This window comes from Caretta caretta, chromosome 16, assembly GCF_965140235.1.
Source record: "Caretta caretta isolate rCarCar2 chromosome 16, rCarCar1.hap1, whole genome shotgun sequence".
In the NCBI taxonomy this organism is placed as follows: domain Eukaryota; kingdom Metazoa; phylum Chordata; order Testudines; family Cheloniidae; genus Caretta; species Caretta caretta.
In genome coordinates this window covers 22912631-22938548 of record NC_134221.1, presented here as the reverse complement: position 1 = coordinate 22938548, position 25918 = coordinate 22912631, and the positions used below count along the sequence as shown (strand labels likewise).

The window sequence follows — 25918 nt, the reverse complement described above, 5'->3', positions numbered from 1 at the left end:
AAAGAAGATATCTAATCTTCTCCAAGTCACAGTTATTAAACAGTTACAGAGAAAAATAACCTTCTTTCCAAAACTGAGAAGCTGGAAATGTACGTTTTTGTATTAATGGGACGTTAACTTCTAAAGCTAATGCTGAATTATGTAATGATTTTAATTGCAGTTAATATATGAGACTAGTGGGCAGTCGAGCATGTGAGAGAAATATGCTGCTGTCACATATCAAGATCTTCTCTCACTGCCCTACTTATATATAATATATCTGCAGCTCCATAATATGGTTGTGTTTAAGGAAGATGCTCTTGGCTGTGTGCATATTTTGTTTCTTTTCTTATACCATTGCTCTTACTACTTGACTCTACCTGACAGTAATAAAGTTACTCTGATTCCTACCCAAATCCTTACCCTTTTAAGGAGTAGTGTGTGTGCTCCCCCAATTCCCCCACCCATCCCAGTTATCTGAACACCAGTCAGGCCAATTTTGCCTTTCTAAAAGCAAAATACAGGGAGTGGAAAAAGCCTGTAGAAATATCCTTTCCTGCCCTGCAGGTCTGCCTCGTACACTGAAGTAAGACCGTGTCTTAAGACAACTGCTGTAGGCTAGAAGCCTGCTGCATTTATACCCAGATGAAAGGGGCAATGCAGAGTCTCATGGGGATTCTCCACTGGCTACATAAAGCTTGGTAAGAAAGCAAGGAGTTAGTCCGTGACAGCTTAGCAAACAGAGCACAGATCCCCAAAGGCATTCTCTTGTATGCTTAATACTGTACCTTATAGAAAACGGTAGTCTAAACATCTAGACCTTTTATAGATGTGTTGGTTTGGCAAAGTCATTCTATGTTGTCTGTAATTCTGTTTGCTAATAATTTCCTGTTTGAAACAGCAACGTTTCTAATTTCTGGATATTTTTGTATCATTCTTCCACTCACCCCTCACCCCCGCCCTGCAAGATTCTTATATATCTCCCTAATAGCCATGGGTGCCCGACATTCTTGTGATGTTGCCAGCTTTGTAGTATGAAACATGAATGCGTTTCATCACCACCCAAATTGGAGATGCTAATTTTCAAACTGTAACGTTGTTTAAAACCATAAAATACTGAACTAGATCGGTTACACTGAGCTGTGAATATTACTTGAGAGAGACCGGACAAAATAGGAGTAAAAAGTGACAGGCCAGGATTATAACCATGTCCAAAAAGAGAGATGAATGAGCAGTAAGGAAAAATAGGGAGTGAGCAAGTGTAATAGAAATGGCAGTACGCCTCCCCTCACCCCGAACTGTGTGCAGAATGACCGTCAGTTCAGACATTTTAGCAATGTGTAAATATAAACATTTATCTGCACTTTTTTGTATACAGAAACTATTGACTAGCTGCTGACTGACAGAGTTAAAATGGAATTTGGATCCAATGTCCTTGCAGGCAACTGAATAAAACCTATAGAGTTGGCATGTGTGGCTTAATGAAGCAATACAGGAAACTCTGTTGGCTCTGTAGCAAGATAAGGTTCAGCTGTGAACTCTGGCCTCCCAACAGGGGAAAACAGTGGCTCTTTGAAGAAGCATACAACCCAGAGTTTGGTTTCAAAACCTCAACACTGCCATCACTAGATAAGCATCAGTCAGTGCAAAAAGGTGCATTGAAACTATGCTGCCACAGCCAGCCCCAAACTCTGTACCAAAAGGACTCAAACTTGAATACCAGATGATTTCTAAAGGGCTACCTTGTAGCAGTTATTAAACCATTAAATGTCTCATTCTGAGGAGATTGGTTAGATTATATTCATCAAGCATTCTGTGAGGATGCAACCCAGTCAAAATTAGAAATTGGAATCTCTCTCGTTTACTACTTATAAGCTATTGACAGAAATCTAGTTTAAAACAAAAATAAAACTTCTAAAATGTTATAATTTTGATTTTGTAAATGACATTTTCAGCTAAGAAGTCCTGCCTGATTAAGTCTAATTCAGCATGTCTTCCTTGAAGTAGGTTTTCTTTTTCATATTGTTAGCTTTAAAAAAAAAAAAAGCAGCCTTAAACCCTTCTTTTGAAAAATATATTTTGATGCTTGTATGGGTTTGTTTACCAGGTTCTTGTTAATCTCTGTGCAGGAGTCTTATTCTGAAAGGATTTCTTGTTACTATTATAATAGCTTTTAACTCGGCTGAGGTTTATTTAACTAAATGGGAAGAGAGAAACTTATCTGTCTAATCCCTCTTGAATGTTTACATTGTGATGCCAAACTAAACGTTGTTTAAAGTGGTAATTCTCTGTCTGTGCAATAGTCAATATGTGGTTCCCAGAGTCATTTGAAACATATTAACATAAGCGATAGTACTGTCATATAATGTGAAAAGCTAAGTTGCTTATCAGTATATTTTGATAAGCTACTTAAATTTTACAGTAGCATTTGCTGGCTTCAAAACAAATGTTAATGATGGAGTGCTGTTCACTTTATCTGTCACGTATATTGCTTCTCACTTCATTTATTACTACAAGCTGTACAGTTAGTAACCATAGGGGCCCTGATTTCTTTACAGTTGGCAGGATGTAGTCATATTGTGTAAAGGCTGTAAATTTTGTCCAACTATATCAAAAATATACTTTATTTGCTTCACAAGGCATCTGTGATTAACAGAGAAATCACTTTATGCTTCGTACTCCTAGCTTCTCTGTTCACTATAGCTTAGGGAAAATTCCTTGCAGAGATTTAAAAAATAATCAAAGATCCTTGCCATGCAAGAATGGTACAAAATCCAAGCAAAGCTTCCTACAGCACAGAATAGTGTCTTAGCTGTCTGTCCTTGTTTATGTGCAGTGGAAATGTCCCTAGAAGGCATAGCAGTACTAAATAGCCATACAGTGTGAAAAAGCAGATACATAATTTTCAGCATGTTCGCGCCTTTGAAAGTTGACTCTTCGTTACTGATTATTGTAAAGAACTGATATGCTATAAATGAGGCAAATTTGCATTCAGGGTAAGAAGTATTCTTGGTCTAACTACAGCTTGAATAAGTGGAATTTTATAGATGCTGGGTAAGAGAGTATACCCATCATTCTGGTGATTCATTGTAAAAAGAAATAATTTTTTAAAGAATATGCAAATAATGTTATTGTAATAAAAAAGAGGGGGGCAGGATCCAATTACAGAACAGCCACCTTTTCCTACCCTTTTTATGGCCCCAACAGCTGCATTTAGGGTCAGTAATTAAGCATGCAGTATGGGAAAATTTTGTATAATTAAAAAAGTGTCCAACAATATGTGCACTTATAAACAATTCCAGAATGTTACCAATGACTGCATAGACAGTTATGACTTCTGTATGATCATCCATTTGTTGCATGTGCAGTGAAATGAGTTTGGAAATGGTGGCCTTTGTTATGAATTTCCAGCATTGATTTCTCCGATTCTTAGACCTACTTTCACCCATTGCTGCTTTTCATGGTGGTGCCATGCTGTGGCCAGAAGCTCCAGGAGTGATTATTAGAAGCTCTGCAATCAAAGGAAGGGGACCAGTGGCCGATACATGCTGCACTGCAATGGCCCACCCTCCTGGCCACACCCACTGCAGGAGAGAGTACTAGCATACCTTCCTGCCAGCCATTTATCAAAGTTTCAGCTCAGATGGTGTGGCTTTTGTTAACGATGCATCTACTGTGTATAGCAAAACTTGCGAATCTAGAATTACATGATGATATTTTCAAGTAACTTACAGTTGTGCTTTTTCCTTTTTGTTTTTTAGTTATCTCCCATGGTTTGAAGTCTTTTATAAACTGCTCAACATCTTGGCAGATTATACAGCAAAAGGACAGGTACTTTTCTGAGCTCTCTCATTTTGCAAACATTAAATGTCCTAGATAGGGTGAAAACTAACCATATAGGCAGTATGCTCATAAGAGAATAGCCAGTTGAATTGTCAATCTGTACCATACAGTCCTATAGAATGGGCTTTATGATCTACTTAGCTACTCTCATGAAAAGGGCTTTGAGAAATGCAACACATTTTAGGTTAATTTTGGTATCCAAGAAAGAGTCATTGGAGAGAGCCAGGTACAGTTTAGTTAGGCAAGTACCATGAAAGTTCCTCCAGAATTCTGTTAATGTACCTTAATAATGGCCATAGCATCCCTGCAGTTCTGGTATTGGGCCTCCTGGAAGACAGACAGACTGTGCTTCCGGGAGTGTTGGACAGATGTCTTCTCTAAACCTATTTAGACCTATTTAAACCTATTTTGCTGAGGCAAAAGGCCTTTTTCCTGTTGCTCATCCCATCTGTCTTACCAATGTAGAAGACATAGACCTTTGCACTTAAAAGTGGGGTGGTGTTGTGGAATTCAAGTATGCTCTTTGATATTTCATTCAAAATATGAACTGAAAATATTAAGGGTCAGTTCTAGGACTATAAACGAAAGTTGGTGGTGCATGGAGATTGTGCATATTGTAGAAAACTTTAGACATTGTATGTATCATGTATGTTTCAGATACGATAGGCTACTGCAGTACTGTTATAAACTGACTGGTTGTCATATGTTACTGCCTTGATTCCCTTACCATTTCTCCAGTAATAGTCGTATTTTGCATTTTATCACACTTGTACAGATTAGAAGAAGAAGGAGCGCTTGCCTTTTTATAATGATGTCTTCAGCGGAAAGCAAATAGTTTCTGTTATGAAAGAGTTGCTATGGAAGCTGGCCCTCCCTGGGATGAAATTGTAGTAATGCATAGGATGGTTCCCTCACTGATTTCTTGAAAGATTTCAAAACGTAGAAACCTACATGAGGGAAGATGTATTTTGTTTCTAAAAGCAGCATTTTATATCGCCAGGATATTTGCATAGAAAATAGTGTCATTTCCTTTGAGTCTGCCGTATAAATCCTTTTGGCATCTGTTCCTCACATTTGCAAGTGATCTAGCCTCAGAGCACCCATATACTTACATCTCAGTGACTGGCATGAGATGACAATTTATTGTTTAGTGTTCCTTTATTAAGCAGTACCTTTTTATTTCAGGACAGTCAGAGGAATGAACTCCTAGAAACACTTCATAAACTTCCCATCCCTGACCCAGGAACACCTGTTCATCTCAGTGTGGTAAGTGAGGGAAAATAGCAGCAAACTAAGGAGACACATTTTCATTATGTAACATTGTAAGAGAAAAACATCAAAACAGCGCTTTCTTCTTTTTGAGTCTTGTAGCAGATTATATTGTTTTCCCTCAGGGACAGGGAGCTGTGCATGCCCCCTTTCCTGTTAAAGCCCTGAAGAGCCTCTCCGTTTCCCTAGTGTTAATCCTGAAAAGAGTCCCCATCCTTTGATCTGTAGAGGACTAGGTGGGATTCTGTATGGACACTTGTGAGCATTGCTCCTTATCAGCTTGAGGGGTCACTGCTGAGCAACACAACACTCCTCTTATTGGGGTTCATGATCCTATCTCTGCAGCACTCCCAGCCCCTGCTGGCCTGCATTAGGAACAAGACTGGGAAGCAAACTCCGAGTTCCCTGCCTGGCAGAGCAACACTCTGAGCACTAACACTTTGGTGCATGTGATTTTGGTGGTTTTTCCTTCCTTCCCACCTGAACAATAGTTACTCCTCCTCACACTTGCATTGAGGTTGTTATATTCTGCTACAGTCTTAGTGGAAGAACTTACGCTTGGGTTGGTGGGGCTTTAAGGGAAAGATTTCTCTTTGTTTTCTTCTAGTTGATGTTTGCGGATCAACCTTGTGTTCTGGGCAGCAATTGCTAAAACCGAAAGAGCCAGTGAAAAATACTCAACAACATGTTGCTTTGTGTGCTGCTTTGGCTTTTAGAATTCACATTTAGAACTGCTGATGTACAGCTACAGCTCTGCTTATCTGTCTCCCTCTTTCATTTCCCTTTCCCCCTCCTTTTAAAACTAACTGCTGGCTACAAACAGCTTACTCTCATCACTCCACCCTGTAATGTCAGTCGACAGGTAGCAGTTGTTTGGCCTAGCTAGGTCACCAGCTGGCAGTGGAGATGACCTAGTCCTATCAGGGAAAGCTATTGTATGAACAGCATGTCTGCCTGACCTAGAGGACAAGCTGTCTCAGAGACAGGATGATCTGTTGGGATATTTCAGTTGTTTCATACCAGTGGTTTCAAGGAATGCTGTTGGTCTCCCCTTGCCTCAAACATTTCATGAGCACTGGAGCAGGAAAGAATATCAAAGGACAGCTTAGGGACGACTTTTGTTTTGGGCTATTTAAGCATTTTAGTTTAGCTGTTTACAAGTTGATGGATCTGTAAGAGCTTGTGGAGTTTTTTCCTATTAATTGTGTAGTCTCCATAGTCCATTTCCTCTGTTCCTTTTCAATTCAAATTAAAATAGTGACACATTGGGAAGCTAAAGTCTGCATTGCATACCAGTTTTATCTGTAGTCAAAGTAGCTGTTTCAGCTACTAGATATTTCAGCCGAAAAATTGTTCATGAAGTATGGAATGTATGATAAATCACTATATACAATAGAATTGTGTGACTTGTGGAAACATTACAAGAGCACAACAGCCCCCAAAAAACTTTAACACAAAATAAAGTGCCAGTGTTATAACACATTATAAAATTCAAAATAATATAAAATATACAAAATATTAACTTACAAACAAAAATACAAAGTGTGTCTAACTACCCTCACTTCCCAAAATAAGAACATCAGAAATGTCTTGCATTATCAAAGTAGCAAATAATAAAACAAAAATAGTTTCCTGGAATGTAAAGCAAGTAAATTTCTCCGTTAAGCAATTCACAAATTGCAGTGGTGTGAAGCATCATGAAACTAGGAAACCAACATAAAAACTAGACAGTTTTTCAAATAGCTAAAAATAAAAAGGTGTACGCAAAATAGCTTTCCAGTTAAATTACTCAAACAGCATTATCTTCTTTAACATGTCATGGATTAAGTAAACTGACCATAAAACAGGATAACAAATTGCGAGTTTTGGTATTTGAAAGCCATGAATGAAAAATATATGGGCCTTGATCCTGCAAAGACTTATTATGTACTTCACTTTGCACACATGGCCTTCAGTATATGGCAACATTAGCAATTGATGTAACATACAAACCTCTTCCTTACTTTTTGTACTTATTCCAGCCTCCTCTTACTTCTGTGGGTTGATTTAAAACATTTTGGTAATAGAGAATGGATTCCCATTTGTTGTCATCCTCCGACCCGTAGTGGAACCATTTATTGAACCTGGAAGAGATAATTTGTTCAGCTTTGTTTCTTTGTGCTGCACAATCATTTAATCATTGAACATGTTTTAAAAAAAACATTTTAAAAGTCGCATTGATGTTTCTTTGCAGTGGCCAAGTTCTGTAGTTAGATAACACTGTAAATTAATTTTATCGCCCGCAATCTGTACAATCAGTTATTGTATCAGTCACATACAGTTGCTGAAACTTGCTGCATCTTTACAGTCAGGGCTTTTCTGTATTGTATGTTTACAAATGTGGAAATGACATTATATGTTTATAATGGGTTCTTCTCCCATATAGTAATATTTTTACCACTGCAACTCTCTAGCTCTGTATTTATTTTTGGGCTAGTTTTTGATATAACCAATGAATGGATGTTTATCTGCTCATTATGCATGTCTTAACCATGACCAGCTGGACTTGAAGCAACAGCATCTGCTATGGACAAAATTTGCCATATGCAAACTTGGTAGTTTGTCTATCTGGTGTGGTAGATCAGGGCATCTAAAGGGGGTACTTGGCAGGTTGGAGCATTATTTGGTGCAGATTTTTGACACCATCTACTGTGAACTTTCCAAACCACATAGCAATGCAAATATGCATTGCACAGGGCTGCTTTGTGTTTCTATTAGCCATGGGATTCAAGAGACAATAAGCAGGAGAATAGTTAATAAATTATATACCTTAAGTTAGAAAAAAATCCTATTCCCAAAAGTTGTTTGCTTTCTTAAATGGTGGTGCTTTTTTAATTTCACGGTATATATTTCCCTAGAGGAACTCTCATTTATTCTGCCAGGTGATATAATTTTGCAGAGCTTCAATCATTCTCAAGCAGTCATCAGGAACACTCTTAAGGTACCACTGGAGAATCCTATAATATATAAAAGGAGATATGTTAAGGAGATCAAAAGCAACCATTGTTATTGCATCAGAACTCTTTGTATTTCCTACAGCGATTGGGGAGTGTAATTATGAGAGTTCCCTCGTTTAACACAAAGGGTGAATTACCAGTCAGTTTCATTCTCTGAAAGTAGGAGTCCTTTTTAGATACAGCTCCATCTCTTTTGTTGCCTAAACAGTGAAACATATTAATATTGTACTACCTTAGGCCAAAAAGGAGCTAGCTGTTGTACGTTCTGTACTCAGACATGGATCTTGTAGTGGGCTGAGGAAAGATGGTCTGAATTACAGAAAGCTTTGGAGTTCTTCTGACATAGCCTCACACTATTTATGACCTATGTGTATTAATACATCTGAAGTACAAGAATTACATGTAATTTATCCTTTTAAAGATATTTGATACTTTGTAACTCAACATTCGATATAGTGTTTTTTTAACCTTGAGAAAAAAATCTAAATTTTGAAATCAATGGCAAAATGATCTAATTGGTAATTGATATAAAATGTTGTTATATATTAGTTTCCTTTTGCAGTTATGGGCTCAACACATTACTGATTCCAAGCAATATTTTGTATTTCTTTTAACTATGCAAAAATAATTTTGTGTTTTCCTTTCCAGCATTCTTACTTTAATGTGCCTGACATCACAGAGCTTCCTAGTATCCCTGAAAATGTGAGTAGCATAGAGGATTATACATTTTACAGTTTTTCCTTTTAATTTCAAGAACAGCAAGACAAAAAGCTATCCTCACTTAGAGCTAGTAGTTCCTGTTACACGATATTTTGTGAACTCGTACTAGATATTGAAACTCTTCCACTGTTTATCTTCTCAAACATTAAATATTGCTGTACCAAATTGTATTACAGGATGTCTGCTGCTAAATTGCTTCTGCAGGATTAACCAGTGACACAATAAATTAGCTTTTTCCGTAATTACTGTAAATTAACCCCATAAAACTTCTCTCCAGTATTCTCTCTAGAGCAAATGATTTTCAGTGTCATATGATGAGATTAAATTGTCTTTAATTAAGAAAAAATATCAAGTGAATGGGAAGTTGTGACAGAATAATGGTCTCTTGATATAAATGCGAAATCAAGATGTTTATTTTCAGAGATGCAGACATTAATAATTAGTGTTCCCAAAAATAAGGATATTTAAAAATAAAATAGCTCATCAGGAAAATGGCTTATTCTGCAATAGGTGTCTTAGTGGCTGTTTCTTACCACTATTGATAAAGCTTGCTGCTTTCTGATCGGTTTGCAAGGCAAACTTAGTTTGAATGAATGAAAATATCTTTGATAAAAAGTTATTATTTAAGAGAAACACTTACAGTTTCAGCCCACCCAAAACTGACTGACTAAAAAACTGACTATTTTTGCTAATGTCTGTCAATTAAGGAAGCTCAGCCTTCTAAGTGCCATTTGCCAATGTCAGATACTATAATAATCTATTTAAAACTGAATTGTTATCAAGTACAGATCTGTGAAGTATTTTTCAAAGTGACGCCATGGCAGACCATTTTGGGATAGAGGAGGTATGAGTGTGTGCAGCTGTGCATATGTATGAATGAGTGAGGCAGATGAGAAGTTTTATCTATTTCACTTTTACCTAAACAGGCAAACTAGAAAGGTATGTTGTCAAAAACTTTAGTTTTTGAGATACGTTAAAATTGTGTACATTCCTGTTTTATAAATCCTAAAGATCTTTTATTTTTTAAGAAAATTTACAATTTCACCATGAGCCAATAATAAAATAGCCCTGGCTTTTGTCACTTCCAACCCACTTGCCCCCAAATTAAAGTTTTGTGCTCCCTCTGCTGGTTTCCCAACTACAGTTAATATACCCGGTTTCCATAGTTCTGCTGCTGCCATCAGTGATGCTTCAGACTCGGTAAGCAGAACAAAAGTATAACTTCAGTAACTGACTGTGCATTTTTATGAGACATAGTTTCTGTTTTAAAATTAAGCTGATCAGAAAGATTGAAAAATACACTATATTGAAGCTGTTCTTAATGTTTTCTGAAGTTTTTTATAACGCTATTTATTGTTTTGAGTCAAGAATGTTAATGATGAGTTTAAATATCTCTAGTTGAAGACCATAATATTTAAAATGCCAAAATTGCTAGGGCTTTAGAAGGGGTGAAGTGCAGTTGTTTTGTATAAAACCTCCTTGGACTTTTCAAGATATCACCTTTGGTATTTTCTCCCACATTTTCTATCCTGCCCCACTGGTGTGTTCTTAGTGTCTTCACAATTTGGTGTCTGAATTCTGGCTAAGCGCTGGGGCAATAAGTTCCAGTTTTCTGGACTTCTCTGCAGCTTGGTGGATACACTGGTAGGAGGTTTTAAGGCTAACTTCCTCTTTTGTGAAGACAGCATGCTTCCTCTCTGCCATACCTACACAGTGGCAGGCAACAAATCAAGAGCTTGGTCTAGTATCCAGATGCAGATTATTAAGGATGATGGCCATATAGACAAATTGGGATGGAGGAGCATGGTAGGGACCTTTTAAGCAGACCATGGGACTGTCTTAAATGATCACAAAGAGACCAATAAAGGTCCGTTGTGTACCACATAGCTTTCTAATGAAGGTTGAGCGGAACTTTACTCGGTTTCTGGGTTTTTTTGAGTGGTTTCTTCAGAGATACACTTCAGCCCAGTGTTCATACAGTGTCTTGTACAGATTTCACCATACCTCAGATGTGTCATCAGGGGAGAGGTCTGCAAGTGTCAAACACAGAGAGGACCTAGCTGACATTTGCTGGCCTTGACCACTCTTTAGACCTCCTTGTTGTGGGCCTTTTCCAAATCTGCCTGCCTGACATCTCAAAGTCTTGCTGCTAGATAAAGGACAAAACCTTCTGAGGTCAGATGCTGCACCAAAAAAAAAAAAAAAAATCCATTTGTGTTATAAAAATAAAGAATCCAGCCAGACCTTCTAATTATTTATTAGTGTGTTACTTGGTGAGTTTGTGCAGCAGATGTTTGTCCTTTGTTTTTCCCATTGCAAATATACATAGTTACCCGCTTTTTTGTAGATCTTTACATTACCATTAAATTTAATACACATGCTTTATTTATTTTTTATGGCATTGGTTTTCCTAGAACTTTGATACATTAGAAGTAATACAGGACTTACGTCCTGAAGCTAAATCAACAGTCAGTCTGGTTTGAATGAGTATGGTATCTTTTCCCAAGTGGTGGTGGTGATGATGTTTTAATGCTAATTTGTCTTCTTTCATCTAATGATCTTAAAGATTTTACAGTGAGGCCACCAAGGAGGTTGGGAAGTATTATTCCCATTTTACAGATGGGTATGTTGAGTCACAAAGAGATTGAGTTGGGAGTGATCAAATAATAAATCACCAGCAGAGATTAAAATAGGATACAGGATATACCACACAGTACTGATTTCAGAATGTATAGTTTTATTTACCTTCAGTCTGTTACATCTGCAAGTGACGTTGGCTTGAGTTCTAAGGCAGGAGCCAACTTCCCAAAATATCTGTACAGGAGACATGATGAATGCTTGTGAATCAAGGCTTTTATAAAAGAAAAGGCTTTGGACCAGAAGGACTTGGAAACACTTTGAAAGCTTAATGTTCAGTCTGAAGGAGAGGGGATTGCCTTGTGTTGCTAAAAAGCATTTCCTTTGGATCATTGGTTGGTGTTGATAGGCTTCAAAGGGAATAATGTGGTCCTAGCAATGTGGGTATCAATGTGGATGATGGGGGCTTTAATGGAGGGAATAGAGAGTTCTGATAGAGAATGCAGAGGAGACAGATGGGAATAAAATGGAAACAACAACTGATGTGATCGTAGAATATCAGGGTTGGAAGGGACCTCAGGAGGTCATCTGGTCCAACCCCCTGCTCAGAGCAGGACCAATCCCCAACTACATCATCCCAGCCAGGGCTTTGTCAAGCCTGATCTTAAAAAACCTCAAAGGAAGGAGATTCCACCACCTCCCTAGGTAACGCATGCTTCACCACCCTCCTAGTGAAAAAGATTTTCCTAATATCCAACCTAAACTTCCCCCACTGCAACTTGAGACCATTACTCCTTGTTCTGTCATCTGCTACCACTGAGAACAGTCTAGATCCATCCTCTTTGGAACCCCCTTTCAGGTAGTTGAAAGCAGCTGTCAAATCCCCCCTCATTCTTCTCTTCCGCAGTCTAAACAATCCCAGTTCCCTCAGCCTCTCCTCATAAGTCTGTGTTCCAGTCCCCAAATCATTTTTGTTGCCCTCCGCTGGACGCTTTCCAATGTTTTCACATCCTTCTTGTAGTGTGGGGCCCAAAACTGGACACAGTACTCCAGATGAGGCCTCACCAATGTCGAACAGAGGGGAACGATCACGTCCCTCAATCTGTTGGCAATGCCCCTACTTATACAGCCCAAAATGCCATCAGCCTTCTTGGCAACAAGGGCACACTGTTGATTCATATCCAGCTTCTCATCCACTGTAACCCCTAGGTCCTTTTCTGCAGAACTCCATTCGGTCCCTAGTCCGTAGCGGTGCATGGGATTCTTCCGTCCTAAGTGCAGGACTCTGCACTTGTCTTTGTTGAACCTCATCAGATTTCTTTTGGCCCAATCCTCCAATTTGTCTAGGTCCCTCTATATCCTATCTCTACCCTCCAGCATATCTACCTCTCCTCCCAGTTTAGTGTCTGCAAACTTGCTGAGGATGCAATCCACACCATCCTCCAGATCATTAATGAACATATTAAACAAAACCAGCCCCAGGACTGACCCCTAGGGCACTCTGCTTGATACCAGCTGCCAACTAGACATGGAGCCATTGATCACTACCCTTTGAGCCGGACGATCTAGCCAGCTTTCTATCCACCTTATAGTCCATTCATCCAACCCATACTTCTTTAACTTGCTGGCATGGGAATAAAATGGAAACAACAACTGATATGATAAACTTAGTCCAATAAATTTTTATGCAAATTCATCAATCTAGGTCTCAGTGTAAGAAAAGAATAAAAACAAATTTTGAAAATGAAACCCTTAGTCTAAGGTTTGTTGTTTAAAGATGATTCTCAGCTACTTCTCAGGTTTCTACTTAATAAAAGCAGTGCTTTTCTTTGCTAATGAATATCATTGTGTAATTGCACACTCGGGTTTTATCTGTCTGTCAAGGTAACTTTCATGTAGGATTGTGGTTTATATAGACAATAATATAAAGGCATTAAATGAACATAAATCTTTATAGTTTTTAAACAGTTGACCTGCATTTTTAATAATGCCACATACCATGGCAGTAATTACATTTTTAAGCCTCTATTAACAAATCTTTAATAGTGCTAGATTTTGAAGTTGTGTGTAATGATTAATGGAGAATCACATAGAACTCCATTTGGAACATTAACAAACTTGTCGTAATTATCTGGCTTTGTGTCAGACCAGAATGGTTAATGATCCACAAAAGCATTTAGTGTGGACAGTTACATATAACACCTGAGATTTCACTATTTCAAAAGATTTCTTAGGATATATGAAAGATTTATGAATGCATTGTGACTTTCAGAAATAAACAAATTGGGTTCATTGCAGGAAATATATTACCAAGTAGTGTTAGACACACGGTATCCATTGTATTTCAGATTTGTCAGGTAATTTAGCTGTTTCAGAGATGATGGAAGTTTCTTTCTGATGTGCTGTGATGTATATTCTTTGCATTTTACATCACAACCTCAAACTGCATGATATCTCACTTATTAAAATATATGTATCTGATTTAAGTTCTTGTGTTCCATAACTTTTTTCAAACTAGTAATTTTATATTCCTATAGCTAGACCATTTGTAACAGAATACTCACCTCTTTCTTCTTTCCTGCTCTCCAAAAGCTACATCCTGGCATTATAAAATATATTATGGATTACTTAATATGTTAAGCAACTGATAGATCTTTGAAGAGCAACTTATAAATGTGTGACATTTGGAAGAAAATGTGCTTCTAAATAAATCTGGCCTATTCCAAAAGGGAAATTTACAAAAGACTATTAAATGATATTTAGACCTAGAGATGAGTGACTAACTATGATAGTTTGAAAGAATTTGTTTTTCAGTGATGCATATACATTTTTAATGGCAGTTTAGCATACATAGAAGTTATGGTGCACTTACTATTACATTTGTGACCCCAGTTGTTGTTCCATTTCACAGAAGGGGGTACACTCAATTGTAATCCTATTGAGAAGTTCTCTTTGGGATGATGGTGAAGGAGGAGGAAGCAGGAGTGAGATCTTTTGGCCTGAATAAAATCAACAAAAAGTGCACATACCTATTAACAATAAAAAAAAGAGTAATTGTTGAATGAATTTAGGGTGGGACTGTGAAAGTAGCATGAAGGAGTTGTTAGGCTTCCAAATCTCATTGATTTTTAGTGGGATTTGGATACCTGATTCCCTTCAATTCTTTGAGAAATCTCAGCTTTAATGTCCAAGGAGAGTTTTAAATGGTGAGAAATCAAATACATAACAACCGTACTGAGTACATTGGGACTTCTCTGTTTTCAAGCAGCTTGGTTCCTACTCATTTTCAGCTTAGCAACTTAGGAGGTGTAGCCACCTATTTTGAACTTATCTCAATTTTCTCTTTAAAGATGACATCTTTTTTTTATAAATAAATGTGCAAATCACTGCACATGCGTTGCCCAGCCTCAGTATCGTGCCATGGATCCTGCATGTTCTATAGGTGCTCTCTCCACTTTCAGAAATTTGCAGATCTTTAGAGAGGAAAAATAAAACCATATAAAACTCTCCACATGTAGATATATAAATGTCTCAAAAAGCCACTGTCATGCTTAGGCAAACTTTACAAAACCTTAACAACTTTTCTCCATTAAATTGTCCAGTTCTCTTCCTTTATTTGCCTCTGCTGATAGATATTTGTTAATCTTTTAAGCTTTCACTTTCTGTGTAGTTGATTCAGTTCAGGCAGAATTCAGGGATTCTACACTCCTTTTGCTGTGCCCGACTCTGCTAACGTCAGTGGAAGTTGCATGCTCCTTGAGGGAAGAATGGGCCCCCTAATATTTGTAACATCTTGATTCATACCACTTGGAAAAACCTGTGTCGTCACGCGCTGTGTTTTGGCATCACAGAGAGATGGGTGTGTGGGGAAAGCAGAACTTTAAAGGAGACAGCTTCTGTTTAGACACAAATATCTTGCTAATCAGCACAGATGGGCCGAGAAATACAGAAAAAGTACATGACAGTTTAATGGGGTTTTGGCAAAGTGTGTTGTTTTTTAAAAATATACCTGTATGTGGCCATAGGTTTTCCATAACAAGGGATCTAATGAGGCCTGAATGATGTCTTTATACCTTTTTGTTCCTTACTAACAAAAGTGAGTTTATTTTTGAATATTTTATTTTTAAAAATCACCACAAAAATCCTCCAAAAATCAGGCGTAATTTTTGTCTCTAGCTCTTCCTTTGTATTTGGATGGCAAGCTGTGGAACATATTTTTGCACAGTATGAAGCTTCTTGGCAGACTCCTCAGGCCAAGTATTGGTGGTTTTAGAGTTATCTTTGGATCTGTCAAAAGTGCTAATGGGCTTTCTGAGCTTCTTTAAGCTTCTACATCCTGTTTGATTTCTGCTTTTTGTGTTCTGCTTTATTCTATGACGATTAAGATCCCACTTGAACAAATGATTTGTCTTAATTTTGCTTTATTACATGTGCTGTTTGTATAAATATGCATACTTACCTTTCAGCAACCTATAGTACATCCACAAGCAATTTATTTTGAGTCAAATCCATTAATTTGGTCTTTTCTGGTGTGCCCTGAATCAGATTAAGCTTCCTATTCTAAAACTTCTTTTAAATGCAGTTTGCATTGAGCTTAAACCTTCTCTGCAAATTAAGAGCCTGTTTCTTCCAGCCTTGCTCAGACTGAGAAGCACCTTAGTCCATGAGTTAGTACTCCATTAATTTCAGTTGGGATGGCTTGCAGAGTAAGGTGTAAGTAAGGGTGACTAATATTTTACTCACTGTCATTCATGAGCCATTTCACTACTCAAGTAAAACAGTAGCAAGTGCTTCTCCCCACTGCAGTGTGTGGAGGGAACACTGGCAGAGCTGCCCAGAAGGGAATGCCTGCTGCAAGGGAGCATGGCCCTCTAGGATGGGGAGGAGAGGGAGTTGGGTAAATAGCTGCATGATGTAGCTTGTTTCTTTCTCAGAGCTGCATAAGTTACAATTATGTTGCATGGTCACTCTTTAACCTGAGCAGCAGCATTGAGAAGAGCTGTGCTGGTGTTCCTGCAGGAAGCACTCACAGGAATTCAGCTCTGTATCTGCCTGGATCTTGCCTTGGCTGCCAGTATCAGTAGCCCTGCCCCTAGCTGGTCTATTATTCTTTGAGTAGTGTCCTTATGGCACTTGTGCCCTATGTGCCTTTGATTGAAAAATTTTGGTGGCAGTGCCCCGAAATGCACCCTACACATCCTCGTGCCCCATACTGAGGATCTATGGAGCTGTGCAGGCGAATGGCCCTCAGTTTCTTCTCAACCACCTCAGCCTGAGATGAAGCACTAGTGTGCCTGCTTCACTATACAAAGGTTATGCCTTAGTCTAATTTTTTTTTCCTTTTCCTTATACTTAAATTAATTCTATACTTTGTTTTGATTGTAGCAGGGGTTTGTTTTTGTAATCCCTTCCCTCCTGGTGGTGCTCTTTTCTTTCATGATCCCCATTGTCCCAAGGTAGGCAAGGATCTCTGGGTTTCAAATGTTGCCTTGCTTGCTAGGAAGCTATCCCGGTCAGTGAGGGGCATTCCTGGTGTATCTGCTGCTTGGGAGAAACACACATTTCTCAAAAGTGTTCTGTCTGTTCAGCATTCAAAAGCAGAACTAGGAGATAAAACGTAGACTCTTAATGATGGAGCATTCTCTCTATCCGGCCTCAGATTGAGGCCAGGAGATTCTGGCTGGATGTTGGCGTCTGAGTTAGCATAATGCCCTGTTGACATCTGCATGTTCTCCCAGATCTGCTCAGGAGAGAGCCCTGGAGGACTCATTCTCCTCTTAAAGAGTCCACTTCAGGAAAGCCTCAGTCTCCTCAAAGTAAGTCCACATTGGAGACCTTGTGTCCTGCACTGGGTACTCCAGGCTCCGTTGATATGAACCTTACACCTGGGGCTCTGAGCTCATCTAAGATGAAAGGCATCAAATGCCTTAGTACCGAGACCCTCCTCCATACCACAGGAGGAGGGCACTATAGCGAAGGAGTCTAAGCACTCTGCTTCTAAAAGGGCAGTACCTACAACTCTTTTGGTATCTTCTATATATAAACTGGCCACCAACATGTCCTCTGAATGGGAGAGATGCCATGCTTCTCATACTGTCTTTGTTCTTCCCCAGCCATCTTTGTTGGTACTGTATACTTCCATCAGACAAGACCAGAGCAGTCTATGTCCTTGGTACTGACTGTGGAACCTTTCCCTGTACAAACTCAACCCCGCACGGTGCCACAGGAATTCAGATACTCCGAAGACTTCCTTGTTTCAGATGAGCCAGAGTCTGAATGCCTCTTGGTACTGAGAGTGACATGGTCACCAAGACTGAACTATTTCCTGGTACTGTTCTGTTCTCCAGCACCCTCTGAGATGGGTAGAGCTCCTCCTTTAGACAGGGAGGGTTTCTCTTTCAATTCCCAAATATCAGTGCAGGATTCCCCTATTCACCATCCAAGGGACTTTCCTCCTGCCACTTTTGGTGAAAGAGGGGAGCCACTTCTGGGATGAACTCGTGCCCCTCTGCACTAGTTCAAGCAGCATTGGATGGGACGCCTCCCATGCCTTATGGACTTTCTCAGTGGCCTTGCTGGGATTCTTGGGCTGCAATAGACAGCAATTTTCACAAGCTCCTACACTTTTTGATGTGGAGACCAAGAAGGAGATATTCTCTTCACCTGTTTATACTCCCTCCATTACGTCAGGTGTTGGAATCCTTTAAAGAGCAGGAGGCTACTCCACAAACAAATGTCTTCTCTAGATGAGACAGTTGTGCTCTTTCCCCTTCTCTGGCTGATGATCTCATACAGTTCCAAGACATAATGAAACATATTGACGCCTCTTCACAGATCCCAGTAGAGGTGATCAGAGAGTCTCACCGTAAGCTCCTGTATATTCTGCAATGGGCAGCCTCTGCTCATGTTGCCTTTCCAATCAACATGGCTCTGTTGGACCCTGCTAAGACCATCTGGCAGACCCTGGTAACAATACCACCAACTTCCAAGCATTCCAGTAAAAAATATTATGTCCCAGCTAAGGACTCTGAATTTTTATTTTCCCATCCTTCTTATTCTCTAGTTGTGAAAGCAGTGAATGACTGGGGTGGACAGCACCGTGCTAAGTTACACCTTATGAAAAGGATCAAAAACGTCTGGACGTGACAGAACAACATAGTCTGTATTTTCTACATCAGTAGACCCACGGAGATGCCCTTTCTACTGAAGCAATAAAGTTATTGAACTGGCGTATAGCCAATCACACCCTCACTTCAGCAGCTTACGTTCCAGGCTACAAAACTCCATAGCTAACAATCTCAGCAGACACTTCTCCCATGATTATGAATGGGAGCTGGACTCTCTGACTCTCAATAATGTTTTTCTGACTTGGGGATTTCCAGAAGTGGATCTCTTTGCCACCATTATTTGCAGGAAGTGCAAACAATTTTGCTTGAGAGAGGGTTTGGCCCTTACTCTTGGGGAGATGCTTTCCTGATTCCATAGACAAGGAAACTTCTCTATGCATTTCCATCCACTCTCCTAATATTGAAGGTGGTAAACAGGATCAAATAGGACAAAGCCAAGATTATATTAATAGTTCCAGTGTGGCCCAGACAGGCCTGGTATCGTTGCCTGATTTACCTTGCCATTTGTCTGGGAATGAGTTTTCTGTCCAATCCCAGTCTTCTCTCTCAAGATGCCGGTTGAACTGTCCATCCCATCCTGGGAATTGGGCTTGGTTACTTGATGGTTCTTGGGGATAGAGACTTGCTGTTCAGTAGGTGTTATTAAATAGTATGGAAGCATCTACGCCTAATTCTTACTTGCAGAAAAGAAAAAGGTTTCACCACTGGTGTGACCATCAACATCTTTCATCCATGCATTCTTCACTCTCAATGATCCTTGACTATCTGCTAGTATCAAAAAAGTCAGGATTATGTAGAGTTCCATCAGGGTTCACTTGGTGGCTATAATAAGGGCATTACCAAATTCACGGCCATGAAAAATGCATCACGGACCATGAAATCTGGTCTTTTGTGTGCTTTTACCCTATAGTATGCAGATTTCGTGGGTGAGACCAGTGTTTCTCAAATTGGGGGTTCTGACCCAAAAGTGAGTTACAGGGGGTCACAACATTATTTTAGGAGGCCACCCTTACTTCTGCACTGCCTTCAGAGCTGGGTGGCCAGAGAGTGGTGGCTGCTGACCAAGGGTTCAGCTCTGCAGTCAGCAGCGCAGAAGTAAGGGTGACAATACCACACCATGCCATCCTTACTCCTGCATTGAGCTGGCGGTGACTCTGCCTTCAGAGCTGGGCTCCCAGCCAGCAGCCGCCGCTCTCCAGCTGCCCAGCTCTCAAGACAGCACCACCGCCAGCAGCAGCACAGAAGTAAGGGTAGCAGTACCACAACCCTCTCCCCCCCCCCAATAACTTTGTGACCCCCCCAACTCCTTTTTGGGTCAGGACCCCTACAATTACAACACCGTGAAATTTAAGATTTAATTAATTGACATCATGAAATTTGCTATTTTTAAAATCCTATGACCTTGAAATAGACAAAAATGGACTGTGAATTTGGTAGGGCCCTAGCTATAACAGCCTTTCATTCCCCAGTTGAGGGACTTTCAGTGTTTGCTCATCCCACCATGGCGAGATTCAGTAAGGAGTTGAGGAACCTTTTTTTTCACATTTAGGATTTAAACTTTGTAATTAAGTGTCTTATGAAACCTCCTTTTGAACCGTTGGGCACCTGTTCACTTCTTCACCTATCCATGAAAATGGCTTTCTTGGTGGTCATCACTTCTTGAAGAGTCAGGGAAATGGGAGCTTTAATGGCGGACCCTGCTTTTACATTGTTTTTCAAGGAAAAAGTTTCATTACATCTGCATCCTAAATTTCTACCTAATGTATCGTCTGAATTTCACATCAATCAAGTCATTCGTTTCTTGGTTTTTTTCCCCAAACCACATCAGACCAGAGAGGATACCTTCCTCACAATAGATGTCAAGAAGGAGTTAACCTTTTATTTGGACGGAACCAGGTGATTTAGAAGATCTCTAAGACTGTTCATGTCAACCGCTGACAGGTCCAAAGAGTCCACAATTTGCACCCAGAGCCTCTTTAGGTAGATTTCTGGATGTATTATTTCTTGTTACAAATCTGCTGATATTCAATTTCCTCTTAGGGTATTAGTCTATTCCACAAGATTTCTGTCCACCTTGATGACTTTACTCAAAAATGTTCCCATTGTGGAGACCTGAAGCGCTGCAGCTTGGACATCCATACACATCTTTTCCAAGCACTGTGCAATGGTTCATTTTTCTAGATCAAATGCTGCCCTTGGGAATGCTGTTTTGTCTTCAGTATTGGACTCTGATCCAAAGCTGCCTCCTTAGGTTGAGCATACTGCTCTAAGTCACCTGAAGTGGAGCTCCTATAGGGACACTACTTGAAGAAGGAGAGGTTACTCATTCTGTGCAATAACTGGAGTTCTCCGAGATGTGGCCCACTACAGATGATGCACTGCTAGCACTCCTTCCTCTCTGGTTCAGAGTTTCTTCTTGTGGGACTTTGCAGTGGAGAAGGAACTGAGGGCAGTTTGCTCACGCAGCCCTATATATCCTTGGTACAGAGCATAAGAATATGTAGGGTGCATGCTTGGGCTGAATGGGCACTACTACCAAAAAATCTCCGATCAAAGGCGCCTGGGGTGCTAGTACCCCAACGTGGACCACTAGTAGGGACAAACATCTCGAAGAACTCCATTTATTGCACAAGGTGAGTAACTTCTCCTTCTGCCATTCCCTCTACATTCAGCAATAGACATGGCAGTGGAGCGGTAGTGGCCAAGGAGCCCTGGCTCTGCCCTCCTTTTTTGTGTTTGTGTGAGAGGTGTATCTAAAGTTTCACTCTGTATGTTACGTTTTTAATGAGCATGCAGAGGTTGGATAGGTTGCTTTTTCATTGTAGTATAAGCCAAAATAAATACATAGGCTGAGCATTAGACTGGAAAATGGATATTTGAGTTCTAATTCTGTCCGTTAGATGGACATGCTCTGTAGTCTTGCAAAAGATGCTTCCCCTCTCCTTTGCTTCAGTTTTCCAATCTCTAGTATAGGGATGCTTTCTGATTCTCCTTCCCAGGGTGATGAAAGTATTAATGTTCACAAAATACTACCTAATCATTTTTTTGGATTGTATTTTAAACGCTTCTGGTATATTCCCTATTTTCACGGTTGCTCTGGAGTAAATTGTGCCGTTAGCAGATTTTTACATAGTCAGCTAATTTCAGTTAGCTGAATAAGAAATCTCCAGTAGCTGTAATTTGTGGCTACTGTCAGATTTCTGGAATATATTTTGTGTGCATAAGAGAACCTATTTTCCTCACAAAAAATTTTCCTCATTCCATATTTAAGTTGCAGGAGTTGAGAGTGAAATCACACTAAGCTGTGTAACTTTCTGAAATCTGAGCATTTGGGAGCATTAATTAAAAAATAACAAAACTAAGCACAGGCTGTAGCAGCAAAATCACCCCAGTCTTGAGCTGACGTATTGCTTTCTTCCTGTAGGTCACTTTCTGGTGGCAGTTTGATTGAAGGATGAAGTTAAGGTTCTCTTCTATCTTGAAGATATTTGTATTTGTAAAGTTTTTCTCAAAAACTCTCTCATCTTTCTTCCTAGAGAAATCTGACAGAGTATTTTGTAGCCGTCGATGTCAACAACATGCTGCATCTCTACGCTAGTATGCTATATGAACGTCGCATCCTCATCTGCTGTAGTAAACTGAGCACTGTAAGTAAATTTCAGAATATTCTCTTGACAATTCATTTTAAAAAGTGCCAGTCATGCTGGAGATCATCTGGGATACCTAGAATTTGCGTAAACACAGATTTAAAACTGTTTGTAGGGTGGCAGGAATATTGTATTAAAGTTGGATTTATTGTATAAATGAATATGACAAAGGGCCAGTCTTCTGAGTTCTTCCCTACTTAAAAGGACACTGTATGCAGAGATGAGGCACTGTAGGCATACTGAGAAATAATCGCAAATCACTGGAATCATTAATAGCCATACAATCATTATGTACATTCGCATAAGCAGACAGAAGCAGGGAATTGCAGAAGAGAGAAGTAAATGTATGCTGTCAGGATGTATTCAACATACCTGATTTCTGGCTAAAAAATGTCTGTGTGAAATCAGGTGTGTATATATAAAAAAACAATAAATGTTTGACTGTGCTTGGGCTGTGGAAAATCCCATAGCAAAGATGACTTTTCTGAGGTTCTCGGGCCTCTCAAGTGTTTGAATGAAAAAGTTTTTCTCTTGATACAGATGCTGTAAAATATTTATACCATGTTAGTAAAACCCTTTTTCATATGCTTATTTGAAAGAAAAATAGATAAATGATTCTTTCAGGCAGAACTTCTGGTGACCTTCTCTTGATGAACCCAGATGGTGAGCTCTAACACGTTAGAGAACCACATTTTTCGCAATTTTGTTTGATAAGATGTAGGCTTAATGCTACTTAGGTTCCATCAAGCATCTGAAAGATGAAAGCTGCTGAGCACTCCAAAGTGCTGTCTCTTCTAAAAATGGCTGCATATCAATACCAAAAACCTAGCCTGACTTAGTTCAAAGTTTAGCATTATGCATTTGAAGTTTTATCAGTCAATAAGATCGTGATTTTATGTATAAAAGAAAATGTTAAGTTTTCATTCTGTTTGCTCTGTAAATGGGTATTGATTGTTTTCCGTTATGAATGATAAACAGAGGATGGTTAACTAAACGTTGCCTTCTAATGCTGTAGACTAAATACTTGAAAGGCTCTTTCTAAAGTTAGAGCTCTTATTTCCATTTGTATGGTATCATCTGGCCTTTTAAAGGTCTGATTTTGATTGTATAAGATTATAACTGCATCATAGACTGCCAGAAAATACTGCTGAAACAATACATACCAAAACCATAAAAGAATAACATGTACGTATTGGGAGGGGGAGGGAGAGAGAATAAACCCGACTTGTATTCCATCTCCAGCTAGAAATAATAATCTATCTAGTTAAGAAAGGAAGATGATATCAGGAGTTTCAGTATAATCTATGGGACATTCTAACAACTTTAGACTCTTGTGACCAAAACCCTAAAGAACCAGTAGCACTTAAATACTACAATGATGGACATTTTAGAAAACTGTTAGATAGACAGACCTATGCAGTGTATTCTTCAGTGTGCTTTTATATATACCCAGCATTGTGGTTTTGCTTTAGAGTCAGAGTGAACGAAGCTACAGACCCAGGTCTAGGATGTAAATCAGTTTGTGTGGGCATGGAGGAGGTGGGGTTGAGTGATTTGTTTGGTTCAGGAAAAAGGGAATTAAATGTAGTATTATAAATTTGGAAGCGGGATGGGGCAGCATCAAGGTAAGGTAAGGTTCTCCCAACTATAGAGCCTGTGTGCTTGGTTGGCATGATCCACCCCTTTGTAAGGTAGGCTGGAAAGAAGCATTACTTACCTGTCACTTTGCTTTCCTTAATAAGCTCTTTCACAAGTAGGCTTGTGTTTTCCTTCCTTATCATCTTTCTCCTATTTCTCTTTCTTTGCCTCTGTCCAAGATAAAAGCATATCTGGCTCTTCAGGGTGAGAGTTAGCCTTACTATACATTTGTATCTTACAACTATATATATAAACTGCATTGAGATTGGAGTGACAGTTTAATACAGGTTTGAAGTCTTGGGCGAGAGCCAGTGATTCCTTGCCTGCACACTTGGCTCTGCATGATCCAGCAGTAGGAACAAGCTGCATTATTTTATTTCAAACTGTGCTCAGCAGAAGCCAAGACCTTGTAACTGGAAACTTACCAAACTCTGAGAAGTCTCAAAGTATAGTCAGTGTCTTGTTTTTTAAAAAAGGAACTGTTGGCAATTAATTTGTTTAACACTTGTGATTTAAATGTAATATCAAGTAAAGTAGAGAAGAATAAGCAAAAACCTTAAAAGTGGAATGAAATATCCTGTGCTACAATGTCTCCTGAAATTCATATTATGATTGAAGAGCTCTTAATATTGGCAAGTTAAATAAGATTTGGTGGTAATTGAGTGCTGAGATCTAACCTATTAATTATTACGTGTGAATTGTTTGTCATTAAACCTGTGGAAAGTTTATTGCAATTTTGCATGGGTTTTTTGGTTTTTTTTTTTTTTCAACTGGCAAATGCTGAACTGTGAATTTTACTGAGTATTCACAAGCTGAATTTTAACTATTCATTTTGTGCTCTAATTCCTCATACAAAGACAAAATTAATCTAGAATGCATAAAACTGAGTGTGTGCATATAGCAAAGGCCTCTTTGTGTTTACAAGTTGTAACTGAAAGAGAGAGGAAGTGGAGTATATCTTCTAGCCAGTATTCGAAGCTCCAGCACAGCTTGCCCTTACAGTCCTGCCCTAATACCTATTATACCTATACCTATTCACTGTAATGCAGGCAGTATAAATATAGAAAATATGGCCAAAGTAAGCAGCCTGGTGGTTCTTGGAGAAATTCACAAATTGAGTCTAGTTCCTAAAAGTCCGCCACCTGGTTACTTTTCATTGAGGTTAATTTATCCACAACCAGGATATTTCCAGCTTTAAGCAACTATTTGTGCAGAGAAGAAACGCTGTTCTGGCATAAATAGCAAATTCTGTCCCTCTCTATGAGCTGAGAGCCTGCCAGTTCTGTCCATAATCATCTCAAGGTAAAGGCAAGTCGGAAATTGTGCTGTGCATTTGCTTTATTATAGTAAAAGCTTTTTTATCCAGCATGTTGGAGGAATGGGGGGTGCCTGTAAGTGATTCTGGTTAACTAAGAGGGAGGGAGTTTGGGTGTGGGGCTGGGGGTTGGGACACGGGAGGGGGCTTGGGTAAAGCGGTTGGGGCAGAGGAAGGGTTTTGGGGTGTTGGATCTGGGGGGCGCTCACTTTGGGTGGCTCCAGAGAAGCAGCGACCTGTCCCTGCTGTTCCTAAGCAGAGGTGCAGCTAGGCAGCTCTGTGCGCTGCCTTGCCCTGCACACTGGTTCCGCAGCTCTCATTGGCCGGGAACCAATTGAGAAGTCTACATGGAATACTTTGATATTTCCAGCCTGTCTCCTTGCAGATGCTTCTGACAGAACCAACCCCACTGTGCTGATGTGTAGTTTTTATGGTTCACTGATACACTTACCTTATACAAAACTCTTAATGGAAACAACCAGCTACCATGCTCCTCTGTGGCACTCCATAACAAGAAATACAATTCTCTTGAGTTATCATGCCATGGATGAGTCATCACTTTCTGATTGAAAACAGTAGGGTCGCTGGTGTTGCTGAAAATTGGTCATTGTTATCTTCCAAATATTTATTACATCAGCAATATGTTTAATTTTTCCTGCCTTCTATTTTCAAAGTATTTATTAATAGACAAATTTTCTCTGTTAGTTAAAAACCAAACACACTAGCTTAATGCCTCATTTAGACACCTTTGTTAAAACAGCTCACTGAGTAAAAATGCAGAATGTGGTCAGTGTGTGTTGTGTCTGT

At 39.4% G+C, this 25918-nt stretch overlaps 1 protein-coding gene across 9 annotated transcripts in view; it reads left to right on the top strand.

Annotated features, from left to right (window-relative positions):
- Positions 1–25918, top strand: part of DENND1A (DENN domain containing 1A) — a 421003-nt gene that overhangs the window by 161403 nt on the left and 233682 nt on the right. For 8 of the 9 annotated variants that reach the window (XM_048822735.2, XM_075120368.1, XM_075120369.1 and 5 more), the window contains exons 6-9: positions 3741–3810; positions 5008–5088; positions 8736–8789; positions 22048–22158. In XM_048822735.2, coding sequence (XP_048678692.1) covers positions 3741–3810; positions 5008–5088; positions 8736–8789; positions 22048–22158 — 316 coding nt within the window. Of the gene's footprint in view, positions 1–3740; positions 3811–5007; positions 5089–8735; positions 8790–22047; positions 22159–25918 lie in introns of those variants that run through there. The other variant, XM_075120370.1, reaches the window with a different exon arrangement.